This window comes from Pezoporus wallicus, unplaced genomic scaffold (genome assembly GCF_028554395.1).
Source record: "Pezoporus wallicus isolate ANWC-B61680 ecotype Strahan unplaced genomic scaffold, APGP_CSIRO_Pwel_v1 contig_6658, whole genome shotgun sequence".
In the NCBI taxonomy this organism is placed as follows: domain Eukaryota; kingdom Metazoa; phylum Chordata; class Aves; order Psittaciformes; family Psittacidae; genus Pezoporus; species Pezoporus wallicus.
In genome coordinates, this window is record NW_026642312.1 from 1787996 (window position 1) to 1804607 (window position 16612).

Genomic DNA, 16612 nt, shown 5'->3' on the forward strand with positions numbered 1-16612 from the left:
GAAGTTGTCCTACAGCTTTTTCTGTCATAATTTTGGGAGGATACTTTTGACTGTTTAAATGTACCTCATGTACTGAAATGATCCTTTCCCAACTGCTTCCTTCTCTGTTCTGAAATATGTTGTTCAGGTTCCAGTGGAGTGCAGGCAGGTGTCAAAAATCTCAACATGGAGGCAGATAGGTTCTCTCAATTTTGCTTCATCACAGTCTTGAGGGAAATTGGGCCAAATGATACTATGATCCAGGCACAGGTAGAGGGAAGATTATGTTCATCTCCTTTATCATTCTACAGGAAATTCAAAAGAAAAAAAAAAAGGGGGGGGGGGGGGAGAGGAAGGAGGGAAATCTTTGTCACATCAACAAAGTCATGGCTTATTTGGTTTGTACATTCTGTATCTGATCAAACACACATCCTTTTTCCTTTTAAAGGCACTATAGCAAGTCTTAAAGATACATTTATGTATTAACATGGCTGCTAAATTTTTAGGACAGGTCACTTTATATATATCTGAGAAGATGGACATCTTGTGATCAAGACCACTAAGATGCTATGCTGATAAAAAATGCATTTAGAATATTTAACATTTAATTAAGTTTATATTGTGTTAGTTTTGCTGTATTAGATGCTTCAATGAAATCTAGGCAACTTGAAAGCCTACAGAGATGCTACATTTGCTATCATGTCCTTCTGAAAGCAATATTTTTATTTCTCCATCTTCAAGTGTAATGATCTTAAAAATGTGTTAGGGTAGGCATTGCTATCTGCAAATCATTGCACTTGAATCTGAGGTTTGCTGTTCGTATAAATGTTCATATCATCCTTTCTGCTTTTGTCATCTTTCTTTGAATGTCCCCTTTCTGTTAATCAAGCTAAGAGCCCTCAGACACTTAAATCACACTTATGTTGTGTAGGAACAGGTGATATACAATCTCTTGGGGTAAAGGACTATAGCCTGTGACACCAGGCTAGATATGCCCATGTATAGGAAAATATTAGGCAAGAAACACACTGGACAAAAAAATTGTAAATATTTTTGGCTAGACAGATTGCTGTCCTCCCAAAGCAGGGAGCTAGAGAAAAAATGTGGCAATGCTCAGAACTATAGAAGTTACCAGGCTTGTTGAGGAAAAACCTAGTAAGAAGGCTGAAGCCCCATGCATCTACCAAGCAAATCCATACTTGAAATACTTGCATATAAAGAGGGTGTGTATAAATACATATATATACATATGAAAAATCAAGATTTTAGTTTAAATAAATAAATTGATTGAATGAATACAATAAGCATAAATGTTACCTACATAGAAGTTCATAAGCAGATTTGTCTCTTGAGGACTCCAGATAATCTGTATTTTACTTGAATGACCTTTTAAAAGATTTCCTGGGTTTTAACAAAAAAGATGTTTCACAACTTTTTTCTACTGAATTTTGAGGAGAAAAAGGGAAGTCCATCAACCTTGTCATGTTCATCACAGTTAATAATAAAATTTAATTTCTTTCTGCCCAACTGAAGCAAGACAGGAACTTATGGCTGTTTCAGGTTTTCATAAATCTTCTATGTTCCTAAGTTGAACTAAGAATGTGAAAACAGATTTGTAGCTGTACTGAATTCTACAAGCACTCTTAAATTAAGACTATTCTGTTCATTACAGAAGGTGTAACCTACCTAAAAATCTACTCAAATGAGTACAAGTCTTAACAAATAAAAAGTACTTACCATGAACAAGGATAACAATAATGTAAGCAATTTATGAATCTGATAGTAAGGTTCTTTTATATTGATTTACTTGCATCTAAATATTTAGTTAGGCATGCTCAGATTATTGCAGTATTGGTTATGTTGAACTTTCATTCAGATCAATTTTATTTCCTCTGCGTGTTCCTACATCCCTATATTCAACACACAAATAACTGATTATATTACATATGTACAATTTATTTGAATTATCAGAGTTACAAGTAACTTAATAGGCTCTGGCAATTGCCAGATTCATCACAATGTGTTATATCTCTGCTCTCAAAATGGTATCCATTGACATTTTGTACAAACTGTTTGTTTTCTTAATTTCAGGACTGATAGTACACGAAGGTGCATCTGTTTATCGAGTGTTTAAGCGCTGGAGGGCTGTGAATCTGCACTGGGATGTGTTAAATTACGATAAAGCCACAGACATAGAAGAGAGCAATCGAGGAGAATCCTCAGCAGGAAGGACATTGTGGTTACCACTGACTGCATTTAGAAACAGAAGTTTAGTTCACCCAACACAGTTAACCTCACCAAGATTTCAGTGTGGCTATGTATTGTTACATCTGTTCAACCGCATGAGACCTCAGGAAGATTCATCAGGGGATAACGGCTCTGGGGAAGTAGTGATGAGAGTGACCTCAGTGTAAAGATTATGCTCACTGTGCTACATAGATAAGGATAATGTGCCCTGATGTTGCGCAACTTTGGAATGTAATTATGATGAATGGTGAAACCATTAACACTTGAAAAAATATATACACATTTTTTAAAAAATTTAATGCTTTTTATATGATCAGCTAAAACACAAATACATTTTTCTGGAAAAAAGAAAAGTCTCTTGCTTTTTATATAGTCTGGTTTATTAGATCATTTGTCAATTTGTACCTGAGGTGTATACAATATAGTTTAACTCTTAGGTGTTTGAAAGATGAGGAAACTCATTTTTAAGTTAAAAAAAAAAACAATTTTTGAATGTATTTTCTTAAACTCTGGCTTTAATCCACTACTGTTATTTTTCCCACTTTCATGAGGATTAAACTGAACAATCTTCTTCTTCAAAAAAAAGATTGTTGACACAAGTCAAGTATTCTTTTTCTGTTTTTATTTTGTGTTGTTGTTCTTAGCTCAGTTCAGGTATATGAAAATAAGGGATATACTGTCCCCTGCCTTTAAGCAGGATGTCCAGTAAGTGTTCTGCAAAACATAATGGAAGAGGCACTGGAATAGGTTGCCCAGGGAGGTTGTGAATGCTCCATCCCTGGCAGTGTTCACGACCAGGTCGGATGAGGCCTTGGGTGACATGGTTTAGTGTGAGGTGTCCCTGCCCATGGCAAGGGGGTTGGAACTAGATGATCTTAAGGTCCTTTCCAACCCAAACTATTCTATGATTCTATGATTCTATGTGAGCTCCTCTTTTAGAACTGCCACATGGACGTGCAAGATGTCAGTATGACACAGACAGGGCAAGAGTCTGGCACTTACTCTCTAGTCTCAAAGATTTGCAGAGTGCTGGTGCTGGGCCTGTGCACAGAAATGACATTAGCTTCCAAGCAGTGGTGCTCAGTTTAGCAGCCCGTGAATTTCTAGTACCGTTCTAACTATAGGACATTGACATTCCATATATTTTCTCTTTTTTTTTTTTAAAAAAAAAAGAAGAAATGTACATTACGACCTCTGGAATAATAATAAATCCTAATGGAAACTGAAGCAGAAATAATGCAGAGACTTAATTTTGCCAGGTAATGAATCATCATTAAAAATGAGCCAGTATTCATCTGTATCATGATAGCTAATCAATGCTGGGAGGTTTGCTTCTCTGGGAGGTTTGCTTCTCTGTTTTTGTCTCATGGCAAAAATTCTGACATCATTTAATCAAATGGAAATGGAAATCCAAATTAAAAATTAAGTCTGTTGAAGGTCAAGATGAAAAAGTAGGGCTGAAATAACTCTGAAAACACTAGCTTGCTTAAAAGAGTTTGTCGTGGGTTGAACTTGTCTGGCTGTCAGATCATCACCAGCTGTTCTTAACCCCTCCTAAGCAGGACAGGAGGGGGAAAATAAGGTGAAAAAGGTTGTGGGTTGAGACAAAGAGAAGGGCATCACTTACCAATTACTATCACAAGTGAAAAAGACAACAGGGGAAAATTATTTTTTTTCTAATTAAAATGGACATGGATGGTGAGAAACAAAGACAAAACCTAAACCATAAAAAAGCCTTCCTTCTGCCCCACTCCCTTTTCTTCACAGGTTCATCTTTGCTTCTTTATTCCCAATTCCTCTCCCTCCTCCACCAAGTAGCGCAGAGGATGGGGCATGGGAGGCTGTGGTCAGTCCGTGACAGCTCCTCTGCCACTCCTTCCTCCTCACACTTTTCCCTGCTCCACTCTAGGGCTTTCCCATGGGCTGCAGTCCTTCAGGATAAACCCGCTGGAGCATGGGCTTTCCATGGGCCACAGCGCCATCAGGGAGCATCCTCCTGCTGTGGTGTGGTGTCCTCCAGAGTCTGCAGTGGGGATATCTTCTCCAGCATGGTCCTCTCCATGGGCTGCAGGAGATATCTGCTCCACTGTGGTCTCTCCACAGGCTACAGGGAAATACCTGCACCACCAGGATATCTCCATCGTCTCAGGAGAATCTCTGCTTGGGACTGGCTGCACCCAGTACACAATTTAACATCTTTCCATTTCAAAAGAAATTGTAACCAAGGACTGAAAAATGTTAGTTATTTTGTCAGTGGCTGGAAAATGCCCTCTCAGGAATCAACAGGATGGTGCTGGAATCACTGCATGCCTTCTCTTCATAAACAGCTCACATGCCGAGACCAGACACAGGAGGCTTCTGTAACTAGACTTGGAGGGGAGACAGAAATAATTTAAGCATTGGAGTTAAGAGCTCCTTATATATTCATAAATATTTAGCCAGCCAAGGAAGTCTACACAGGGCACAGGATTCTGTGTTTCAGTCTCACAAGCAAAAATGTACACTTACTGAATCTGCACATGACTTACAGCTCTTTAAGCAATTACTGTGAAAAGCAGAACATAAGCCATGAACAACAAAATGCTATCTCAAAAAAAAGCCAACATATCTCCTGCACGGCAAATTACCAAGTTACGACAGGCAATCGCATTGAGAAACTATGAGAATTTTAGATCATTCTAGATTATCTTTAAACAATTTCCCAGAGGGGGAATTTGTGGAAAAACAGATGAGAGAAACTATGACTGGGGAAACTTGCTGTATCGCTGGGAATTACTTGTTTTTAATTACTACTTAATGAAGCCCACTTTCCCAGAAGGACCACAACTCCACACGACCCACTTGAGATCAGTTAGTATCTCAGCACTTGAGATATAAGGAGAAGGCAGCATTCTGTGATCGGTATTCTGAAAAGGCTATGCCTCACACCTTTTAGGTGCTTGCGATCTCTGGCCTTTACAGAGTATTTCAGTAGTCTTTTTACAAGATCCCAAAACCAAAATAGAGAATTATATGAATATGTTTTGTTGTAGAGAAATCTTTTTCATTCCCAACCCAATACTAGGGTGAAAATATTTGAAAGACACCTGAGTCTAGAACACTTAACAGCTTCTGAGGGAAAAAAAAACGGTCCGATTAAGAGCAATGGAACTCAATAGTGAGAGAAATGTTTAGGGCAAATGTCAGAAAGGCCTTTATAATAGTAGGAAAAATGTCTATGGCAAACATTTTGCATGTGTCTGCATTTATGTATTCTTGCATGTAGAAAGCAAGATCAGGGAAAGTTACACAGTGACAGGATTAGCATAGGCAGGCTGCGGTTGTAAAAAAGACATCTGTGGCTCTATTGTCCAGCAGAATGCTTTCTGTAGCAAGAGTGCAGGATAGGACTATTTCCTCGTTGTCCGTGTATTTGGATTTGTGCAGTACTGCAGTGCTGTGACCGCTTACATGCATGATAGATGGATTCAAATCAGAACAGGTACGGAGAGGGGATATTATGATGAAAAAGGTGTATAAGCTCTATTTCACATGAGGAAATTAGAAGAGCGTAGCTTGTTCTGCTTAGCAGAAGTTGTGAGAAGATGTTATTGCTCTCAGTTAATATGTTGCAGAATAAAATGTATTTTAGGAAAAGAACAAGCCTAAGAAGCAAAAGAACTCGAGGCCACAAACAGGTCACAAATAAATTTAGCTGGAAGTTCAAGGTAGTTTTAAAATATTCATAGAATGAGTCACAGGCAACAGTTCAAGTTGGAAGGAGCTGGGGGAGGACATCTAGTCCAGTCTCCAGGGACAGCTCTGAGGTCAGACTGGGTTTCTCAGGGCAAGGATGCAAATTTCACAACAGTTCTTGGTTGTTCCCAGAGTGAAAAAGTTTTTCCTTCTGCCTTACCTCTTGTCTTGTTCCAACCTAGGCACATTGTCTCTCATTCTCCCATAATGCCCCACTATGAAGTGGGTGGCTCTGTCTTCTTGACCCTTGCAGGTCCTGGCAGGCTGCTGTTAGGCTTCCCTTCTGGCCATCTCTTCGCCAGGCTGAACAAGACTTGATCCTTCAGTCTCCCCTTACAGGGCAAGTGCCCACCCTGGGGACTTTCTGATGGACTTGCTCCAGTGGCTCCAGTTGCTCCATGTCTTTCCTGCTGGCCATCCCTGCAGCCAGGGCATGTTGCTGGTTTATTCCCAGCTTGTGCCTACCCAGGCCCCTGGGTCCCTTCCCACAGAGCTACACCCAGCCAGGCAGGGACCAGCTGTGTCCTTGCACCAGAGCTTCCTGCCCAGGAGCAGGACTTGGTGTTTGTTCTTGATGAACAAATGGTGGATGAGCCGACCAGGAGAGGAGCGCTGCTGGATCTCATCCTCACTAACAAGGAGGATCTGGTCGAAGCAGTAAGGGTTGAGGGCTGCCTTGGTTGCAGCGACCACGAGATGGTGGAGTTCAGGATCTTGTGTGGCAGGACTAGTAGAATACCAAGTAGAATTGCAACCCTGGACTTTAGCAAGGCAAACTTTGGCCTTTTCAAGCAATTGCTAGGGGAAATCCCATGGGCAAGGCTGCTTGAAGGTAAAGGGGCCCAAGATAGTTGGTTGACATTCAAGGACTGCTTTTTCCGTGCTCAAGATCGGAGCATCCCGACACGTAGGAAGTCAAGGAAGAGGGCCAAGAGACCTGCGTGGCTAAATAGGGAATTGCTGGGTATGCTCAAGTGGAAGAGGAGAGTTTACAGGTCATGGAAGGAGGGGCTGGCCACTTGGGAGGAATATAAGGCTGCTCCTAGAGGATGTAGGAAGGCAGCTAGGATGACTAAGGCATCCTTAGAATTAAACCTGGCAAGAAGGGTCAAGGACAGCAAAAAGAGCTTTTTTAAATACATGGCAGACAAAACTAACACCAGAGGCAATGTAGGCCCACTGATGAACGAGATGGGTGCCCTGGTGACAGAAGATAAAGAGATGGCAGAGTTACTGAATGCCTTCTTTGTCTCTGTCTACTCTGCTGCGGGCAGTCCAGAAGAGCCCTGTACCCCTGAGACCTTAGATGAAGTCAGGTCGACGGAGCGGTTTGCCTTAGTCGATGAGGAATGGGTTAGAGACCAGTTGAGCAATCTGGACATCCATAAATCCATGGGTCCAGATGGGATGCACCCGCGGGTGCTGAGGGAACTGGCGGAAGTCATTGCTAGACCACTGTCCACCATCTTTACCAAGTCTTGGGAAACGGGAGAGGTGCCTGAGGACTGGAGGAAAGCAAATGTCACTCCAGTCTTCAAAAAGGGCAAGAAGGAGGACCCGGGTAACTATAGACCGGTCAGCCTCACCTCCATCCCTGGGAAAGTGATGGAACACCTTATCCTTGGTGCCACCTTAAGGCATATCAAGGATAAGAGGGTTATGAGGGGCAGTCAACATGGCTTCACCAGGGGGAAATCATGTTTGACCAATCTCTTAGCCTTTTATGAGGAAATAACACTGTGGATGGATGATGGCAGAGCGGTGGATGTGGTCTACCTTGTCCTCAGCAAAGCATTTGACACAGTCTCCCATAGCATCCTCACGGCTAAAATGAGGAAGTGTGGACTGGATGATCAGGTAGTGAGGTGGACTGTGAACTGGCTGAAGGAGAGAAGCCAGAGAGTTGTAGTCTATGGGGCGGAGTCTAGTTGGAGGCCTGTAACTAGTGGAGTGCCTCAAGGGTCAGTACTGGGACCGGTATTATTTAATATATTCATCAATGATTTAGATGAGGGAATCGAGTGTACTATCAGCAAGTTTGCTGATGACACTAAGCTGGGAGGAGTGGCTGACACGCCAGAAGGCTGTGCTGCCATCCAGCGAGACCTGGACAGGCTGGAGAGTTGGGCAGGGAATAACTTGATGAAATATAACAAGGGAAAGTGTAGAGTCCTGCATCTGGGCAGGAACAACCCCAGGTTCCAGTATAGGTTGGGGAACGACCTGTTAGAGAGCAGTGTAGGGGAGAGGGACCTGGGGGTCCTAGTGGACAACAGGATGACCATGAGCCAACACTGTGCCCTTGTGGCTAAGAAGGCCAATGGCATCCTGGGGTTTATTAGAAGGGGAGTGGTTAGTAGGTCGAGAGAGGTCCTCCTTACCCTCTACTCTGCCTTGGTGAGACCGCATCTGGAATATTGTGTCCAGTTCTGGGCCCCTCAGCTCAAGAAGGACAGGGAGCTGCTGGAGAGAGTCCAGCACAGGGCAACGAAGATGATTAGGGGAGTGGAACATCTCCCTTATGAGGAAAGACTGAGGGAGCTGGGTCTCTATAGTTTGGAGGAGACTGAGGGGTGACCTTATTAGTGTCTATAAATATATAAAGGGGGAGTGTCACGAGGACGGAGCCAGGCTCTACTCAGTGGCAAACAATGATAGGACAAGGGGTAATGGTACAAACTGGAACACAAGAGGTTCCACTTAAACTTGAGAAGAAACTTCTTCTCAGGGAGGGTGACGGAACACTGGAACAGGCTGCCCAGGGAGGTTGTGGAGTCTCCTTCCCTGGAGACATTCAAAACCCGCCTGGATGCATTCCTGTGTAACATTATCTAGGTGTTCCTGCTCCGGCAGGGGGATTGGACTAGATGATCTTTCGAGGTCCCTTCCAATCTCTAACATACTGTGATACTGTGATACTGTAATTTGAACTGGTTTCTGCTGGCCCATTCCTCCAGCCTGGTTAGGTCACTCTGACAGCCACCAGGGACCTCCCTGATCTCTGAGCACTTGCACATAACCCCTGACTCAGTCTCTACCCACTGCTTGTTGTTCCTATCCTTCTTGAGCCCTTTCACTAAGCACAAAGGCTGTGAGACCTTGGTAATGAAGACAAAGAAAGCATTAGGGACATCAGCCTTCTCTGTGTCCACTGCCACAAAATCACTCACCCCAATAAGCAGAGACCTTGTTTGGATTTTTACTGCTCTTGCAGAGACTGAAGCTCTTTATCTTACCATTGATGTTCTTCTCGGTTCAAGCTGAGCTTAGACTTTCCTAACCCTACTCCTGCATGCCTGGACAATATCTCTAAAAGCCTCCTTTTTAGCTTGGCCCTGTTTCTGCCTCCTGCTGTACCATGGGTTCTTGGCTTAGCCAACCTGTGCTGATGATATATCTGCTTGCTTCCCCAGGTATCAGGATGAGCCATTCTCACACGCGGAGGATGTGATCTGTAGGGTACTGGCAGTTCCCTTCATGTCCTTCACCCTTCAGAGCTGCTCCTGTATAATCCCAGCTGCCCGCTCATTGGACAAGCTCACCTGGTGCCCCACTGTGCTCTGTGATGCTCCTTCCTTCCCTTGGATCTTTATTTCCACTTTTTCCTGCTCACTATAGCCAACACTGCCATGGTAGGGCCTCCCCTACCAGTGAACGCCTCCATGGCAGGGGCAACAGATCCATCAGTGTGACCCCTGCGATGGTTCATCCAGGCCCTGTATGAAGAAGTTGTCCCTGACACCCTGTGTAAACCTCTGGGGCTGTCTGTGTCCCACTGTGCTGCCCTTCCAGCAGGTGTCAGGGAGGTTTACAGGCCCCAGGAGCGCCAGGCTCTGCCCTTCCCATGCTCCCTTATGGGGGTTAATGAAGGCTTCATCCCCTCCCTGACCCCATGGTCAGCAATATTCTCCCCACATGCTGCCACCCACCCTGTCCTTCCCTTGGTTCTGACCCACAAGCTCTCACTGGACCCTTGTCTGAATCACAGCAAAGCTCCGTATATTCCAGCTGCTCCTTTAAGCCTGGGGCATCCCCCTCCTCTTCTTCCGTGCCTGGCTTTCCTGCTTGTCTTTCTTTCCTGAGAGTGCCACAGTGAATTCCTGGAAGAGCCTCCCAATAAAAACAGCAACAACAAAAAAACATCCAACCTGTTTTGGAGGCAGTTTGATGACTTTATGGAAGTAACTGATATGTTACTACTAGTGGTGTCAGAAGACTGGGATTAATACCCTTCCCTCTTTCATTGTGCTCATTCTTGTGGACACGAAATGCATCTCTTCTGAAGAAGAATTTCGTGTCTCCTTGAAACAACTAAACTTTTTTTAAATTAAACTTTGGAATTAATCAAGTTATGTGAGAAACATGTATTCAATGGACAGCAAAAAATCACTGTTGACTCAGCCACAGAACCGTATTACCATGATAGGGGATGTCTTGAGCGAAGTTCCAGGCAGAGCGACAGCACTGGAAATCAGACCTCATGTAAAACTTGTATTACAGTCACCAACCTATTAGAATATTAAAACTACAAGTTGGAGAGAATCAAGGTGTAGCACAAACTGAAGGTTTTGCACCACCATCTCTAGAAAGTCAGATTTTGTCCATTTTTCTTGCATTAGTCCCAGCTGGCAGTAAAACAATGGACTACAGGCAGTGTAAGGGCAGCTCTGAAGTTCTCCTGCTGGAACACAGTAGAAACAGCAAGAAGGGTGTGTGGAACAGCCCATGCATTTGTATCACCTTGAAAGCAAGGAGGGATTGGGTAATGTTCATTCGGGGATGTCAGTGTCGGTTGCTTAAACCAAAGATTACTATTGCAAAACTCTAAGTGGTGAAATACAGTCTTCCAAGGCTCTCAGTGACAGACCCATTTCCAGTCACTACTGTACATACAAGGTTTTAAAATATTTAAAGTAAAAACATACAGTTTTGTAACAGAACTATCAGAGGCATATAGTTTAGGAAGTCAAATTCAGCAGAGGCCCCTGGGCACACTCAAGACCCCTTTTGAGTATCGATAAGAAAACCAAGAGAAACAAAATAAAACTGCTTCATAAACATTTTTTTACCACAGAATGCTAATCTCATGGGAGCTCTACAGAATAACTCCATGGATGCTGATTTTTTTCCCTTTGGAATTATATTTAAACTTCAATTTGTTGTTGAAGCAAGTCATGTAACATTAAAGCAAATCTTTCTTTTCACATATTCTCCACTTGAAACTGCATATCATCAGAATTAGCCTGCTCTGGTGTGTAAATGGAATTTACCAATTCAAACAGCACTGCAGTGAAATCGGCAGCACGCTTACTGAGCTCTGCCAGTCTAATTACACTGCAGACCAAGCCACAACAGTTTGACAGGGATTTTTTTCACTCCATTCATAAGATACCATTGAACCCATAGTGACTGCAAAGCAGACTGCTGTTAGCTACTCAGGAATTTTTTGCAACTTGGACTCCATGGCAACAGGAACTTTGAGGAAAGGACATGTGTGATTTGCTTGATAGGTGCTTGGTAATGTTTTGGGGTTTTTACCTACAGAATATCTTAGTTTATTGTATCTCTATTCTGTAAATGATGTACTCATGGAATGGTTACCAATACTGAAATCTACCTCAAATCTATGCACAGCCTCACAGGACAATACAAGCAGGTGCTACTTTACCTAGAAGCATACTTCTCCTTCTGAAACCCCAACAGGTGTTTTAAAGAGAACTGAAGATTTCTAGTGGACTAGATTTGAAAATTATTAGTTATCTGTCAGATCCGTGACTCCAGTGATTACATACTGAAGAATATGAACATTTCCTGATGATTGAAAAATAGGAGCTGTTAGCAGCTATTCTGAAGAGAAATTAGGATGCTCTTGAAAACATTTCATCTTTCTTGTTTTTCTCACATAAAATAATCATTGTCACAAACCTCCTAACAATTCCAAAAAAACCCTGGTGAGTTATCACTTCCTAGAATTACCTGTCAGCTGCTGGATAAGAGGAGATAAAGCAGTGTTCAGGGCTTAATTTACTACTTTAGAGAGGACAGCAGAGATATCTCTGAAAACTGGTAATACTTGTATTTCATTTTATTTAAATCAGAAATGAGGTTTCAGATCCTTCCACATTCATAAATCTGTCAGACTGACATTGCTCCTGGATTTATGAAAAGATACCTACAATACACTGCAAAGTGCAACCATGCCTGAATTAAAGGTGATGCATACATTAGAAACAGTCGCATTGCAGAACATTAAAAAGGAAGCATTAGCAGACAGGCCCCTGAGAAGCATAAACACCTTTCAAAGATAACCTGCAGATAGCAGTAAAATAGCAATCAGCAGCATAATTCCTTCCTGCTGTGGCCAGTCAGCTACCCTGCAGGCATGTAGAAACCCATGATCATCCTCCTGCTGAATAAGTTCTTGCCTGACAGACTGAAACTACCCTTTCCCCTGGAGTCTCCACATGTACAGACTAGCTGAATTTGACCCTGACTCACCTACTGCTTGCTCCCTTAGTTCAGAAGCAGTGGGCTCGAGGGGCTGTCCTCTGAAGGATGGAAACCATATCAGCTGGCTGAAAGTTTGTAAAAGCCTCATAAAATCACATTTTCAGAAGGAAGAAGCTGGCTGGAGCCAAACACAGAACTTGTGTTAACCCCAGTCCAAGCAAATTGTGTTGAATCGGGTCCATGCTGGCAAGTCTGTGTGAGTGCCAGAATTCAGATCAGCCTTGGGCAGACACCAGAAATGGCAGCAAGGTCACCACAAGAGCAAGAGTTAAGGTGAATGAAAGGGGCTTGGATAGTGGTGGCTTGGTAACCTAGAGAACTTCCTCCAGCTTCCACAACTCCTCCCTGGCCCAAAACACTTTGCACTGTCCTACACATGAAGCTGGAAGAGGAACAGCCAAACCTCTGAAAGCAAGAATTATGTTGAATAATTCATCCACAGGTCCCATTTTCTAGGTCAGAGCACCAATAGCTCTTATTTTTCTAAGGGAGCATATCCAAGTCATCACATGCTCCTCATCCAAGTTCTGCTAGAGTTCAAAACGCTGAACAGTAACAGCTAAGTCTTTAAAGAGGGGAAAACTGAATTCTGCTGTAGGAGACAAACTGAATGTGAGCAATGTTACCCTTTTGCCATGTCCCTGTAGCATGGCTTCACCTAGTGCAGCACTGCCTACCAGCTGCCTGGGAGCCAGCCAGCCTCAGCAGGCTCCTCTGGGGCTGGCTTTTGCTCTCCTCTCTGCTGCAGGCTGGGCCCTTTGGCAAGTCCTGTCTTGCATGCCTGCAGCAGGTCTCGGCCCCTCTTTGCCTTTCTGCTCTGCTTCAGATGTCCCTGCCAGCAGAGCTGCCCTGGAGGAAGGTGTCCCTTCCTTCCCCCAAGAGCTATGGTCAGGGCTTGGCGAACAGACAGCTGTCCTCCCTCCTGTCCACCACAACCTATACACCACACAGTAACCTGAATAAGAAAAACGCTTTTACCATCAGACGCAAACATACAAATTCCTCCTGTATATGTGCACGGGCATACCTGGCTTTGTTTAGTCTAATGCAACCAGTGAAAATTAATAGTAGCCAGAGTCCAGTTTAAGAACAGAAGTTCAGTCCCAGCTGCATTTCTCACATCAGGAGCATCCCTGGGTATAACTCTTTAATCTGTCCTATAAAGAAAGCAACTAAATGCAGGAAAGGCCCAAATAATTTAAATATAACGTGTTGTGTCCCCTCAGACATAACTTCCCAAACCACGCAGCAGGTGTCTGATCTACTCATCTAGCAGGATGAGGAAATCTATCATCCAGGCACAGACTTGCTCAGTCTGGGAGGCATTTCTTGTTAGACTTTGCTGTTCCTTGTCCCAGGCAGATGCAGCTTGTATTAAAGAACTCTAGAAAAGAATCTGCGTAAGCTTTCAAACTTTGAAATGGTGACTTTCCTGCACATGGGCAGATATTAACAATACATTTCAAGCTACATTCAGTGCATGCTGGGGTGGGGTGCTCATTCCCACTAAAAACATCTGGGCTATCACTTACTCCCAGACGTTAAGGTAATTTAACCACATCCCAGTTTGCTGCTAATGACAATTTGGCATTTGTCCATGAAACTCAATATTTATCCTCACATGAAGTGTTGATCACATCTGTAGGATATTAATATGGGTATTACATATTAAATAAAACACCCATTTACTCCAGTGGAGAAAAGTGTGTTTCATGTTGTTTATGAACTAAATACATCTTAAAAAATGCAAACACATGGTAAGTAACAATCCCTAGTGACCAATCCACCATTTCCAGTCATTCATAAGGAGAAATTAGTTTTCCTGTCCTCTTCCCAAATTCTCTTGTCTTTTGTGACAGTTCCTAACCCATCATTTAAGAAAAGCCCCAGAGACACTGTGCCTCACACAATGAAAGGTGCATGTTTTGATGATAGGACAGCTTTAAACTCACCATTTGGGTCAAACTAGCACTCAGATCTTGCACCTTCACCCTGCTGATGGAAGGGTACAGGTCAGAAGGTCTCTTCCCAAGCATCATCCAGATAGGTTAAATGCTGTGGTTAAGGAGCCACATGTCAGCATTGGCCTCTGTTTCCCCAGGTGACATGGACCCTGTTCATGCCGCAGCTCCCTGGGAATGGACAGACTGCTTTCTTACCTCATTAGCGACTCCAAGCCTAAGGATGACCAAATATTCTCTCACTCCCTCAAAACACAGTTCAGCTTTTCTGCTACTGGTATTCCCGCTGGTGCCTGGGACCCCAACACACCTCGTCACCCTACTCTGGGGCACAGCCAGCAGCAGAGGCTGCCTCTTTGGCTGACCGTCTCCAATGGAAGCGGAAGAGCCTCACCTCTTCTATTGCAGCTTTCCAGAGAACACAGGAAGCACTTAACAAACTCCCACCTGGAAATGAGTCTACATGCAGAGAAGGAGATGCCACATCTGAGCAGAGGTAACTAGGGGGACAGCAGGAGGGACGTGAAATAATCCTAACAGAAAATACTTCAGACAGGCTGCAGTAGACTGGGATTAGTCCTGAACAGAAACAAGCAGTCGAACAGCACTGATCAGCTATTCTGCTTGAATCTGTTTGCAGTGTCACAACCATCTCCTGAGCATTCGCATTCGTGGGTCTCAGATGCTTCCTGCACTTTTCCTTACTTCTGGGTGGGGAAAGCAACAGTCAGAGTTCACTGTAGGATGTAACATGCTCAGTGTAGTGTGGGAATTTAGCCCTGACATCATGTCTAACCTATAGCTCACTGCTGGCACAGTCTGTGCCCAGCACTGCCCTGCTAACCCCTGTTACATTTTCTTTTTCCCTCCCAGTGCCTTGCTGGCTCAAAAAAGCTGAAATTTGTGGAGCTGGCAGTTGTCAGATTGAGATGCCTCTGGGTATTCAGCACAGGCATACCATTAAGATCTCCTGCTGTTCACTGACTGTTTTCCTCAAGTTCAAGGGAAATTTTATCCTTTGGAGATAATCCTGGCAAGAGCAAATGGCATTGCTGCATGTAGGGCATTGGTCTCAAATACAGAATTGCTTCCTTTAGAAGACATCCTCCAGCTGTCCAAAATGGAAAACTTATCTTCCACTCCTTCATTGAAAGGAAAATGTGTAAGAAGGCAGGAACAAACCTCTGCCAGTAACCCCCAGGAGGACACAAATTCTCCCACTGTTTGAGGATTACCCGGAAAAGGGCTGAATGAGGTGGACACTTAAGGACCCAGCAGACAGCCCTTCTTGACACCCAACCTCCTAACCTTGCACTCATCTCCTTCCCTACCTTCAGTGAGAGCAGAGAGGCTCTCCAGAGGACTCCGACGCTGCTATCTTCATGGCACATACATAGGTTTATGGTGCTTCCATCCTCATCTTCTGGCATCAGAGTGCAGCAAGTTAATTCTACTGATACCCTGATAGTTCTTCCCTTAATTGAGGGAAAGCTTTAGCAGCTTCCCCCACCCCTGGTCATAATACTTGCAAACACATGACATTTTGGCACTACCAGACAGATTCTTATGTCTAAGCTTAGACAGTGGTTTATGTTGACTGTGCTAACCTCTCAGAATGAAAAAATGCTTTACTGATACTGTTCAAATAAAATATAAACTGATTTTTATTGAGATAAAAGTACAACATAGAAAAGAGGAAGATCTCTTCCCAGGCAGATGTCAGAGGCATGGAGAGAGAGGTGAGATGGAAGCATGGCATGAGGAGCCTGCCTAGATGAGAGATGACTTGAAAAAAGTGGACCTAACGGATGGTGCAGACAGCTGGTGCTCCATGCACCAAAGGGTGGTGAAAAACCTGCCTTGTCCCAGTCACTGTGACCTGGGGAAATTTTCTTCCTGACCCTAAAGGAAGTGATTGGCTTTACGTCAAGCACAAGAGTAGAAGTGACACAGTTGAGTCCATGGGGTCTCCTGGGGTGGTCTATGCACGTAGCCATCATAGTGGCTTCCTGGTGTCCTGGATCATCTGAATTGTCACCATAAGGAGGACTGGGAGAATCAGGTTCAAGCTAGATGATTCCTGACTATTCATTGTCCTTGGTATTCATAGCAGCCATCACTTTAACAGGGTCTATTAGAGTAGACCACAGTAAATGATCCCTACACATCAGAATTGGCTG

The 16612-nt window shown here is 43.7% G+C and overlaps 1 protein-coding gene across 1 annotated transcript in view; it reads left to right on the top strand.

Annotated features, from left to right (window-relative positions):
* MARCHF11 (membrane associated ring-CH-type finger 11) overlaps nucleotides 1–2579 on the top strand; it is a 32144-nt gene extending 29565 nt beyond the window's left edge. The window contains exon 4 of the mRNA XM_057428882.1: nucleotides 2071–2579. Coding sequence (XP_057284865.1) covers nucleotides 2071–2393 — 323 coding nt within the window. The 3' untranslated portion in view covers nucleotides 2394–2579. The remainder of the gene's footprint in view (nucleotides 1–2070) is intronic.
* Nucleotides 2580–16612: the final 14033 nt, after the last annotated feature.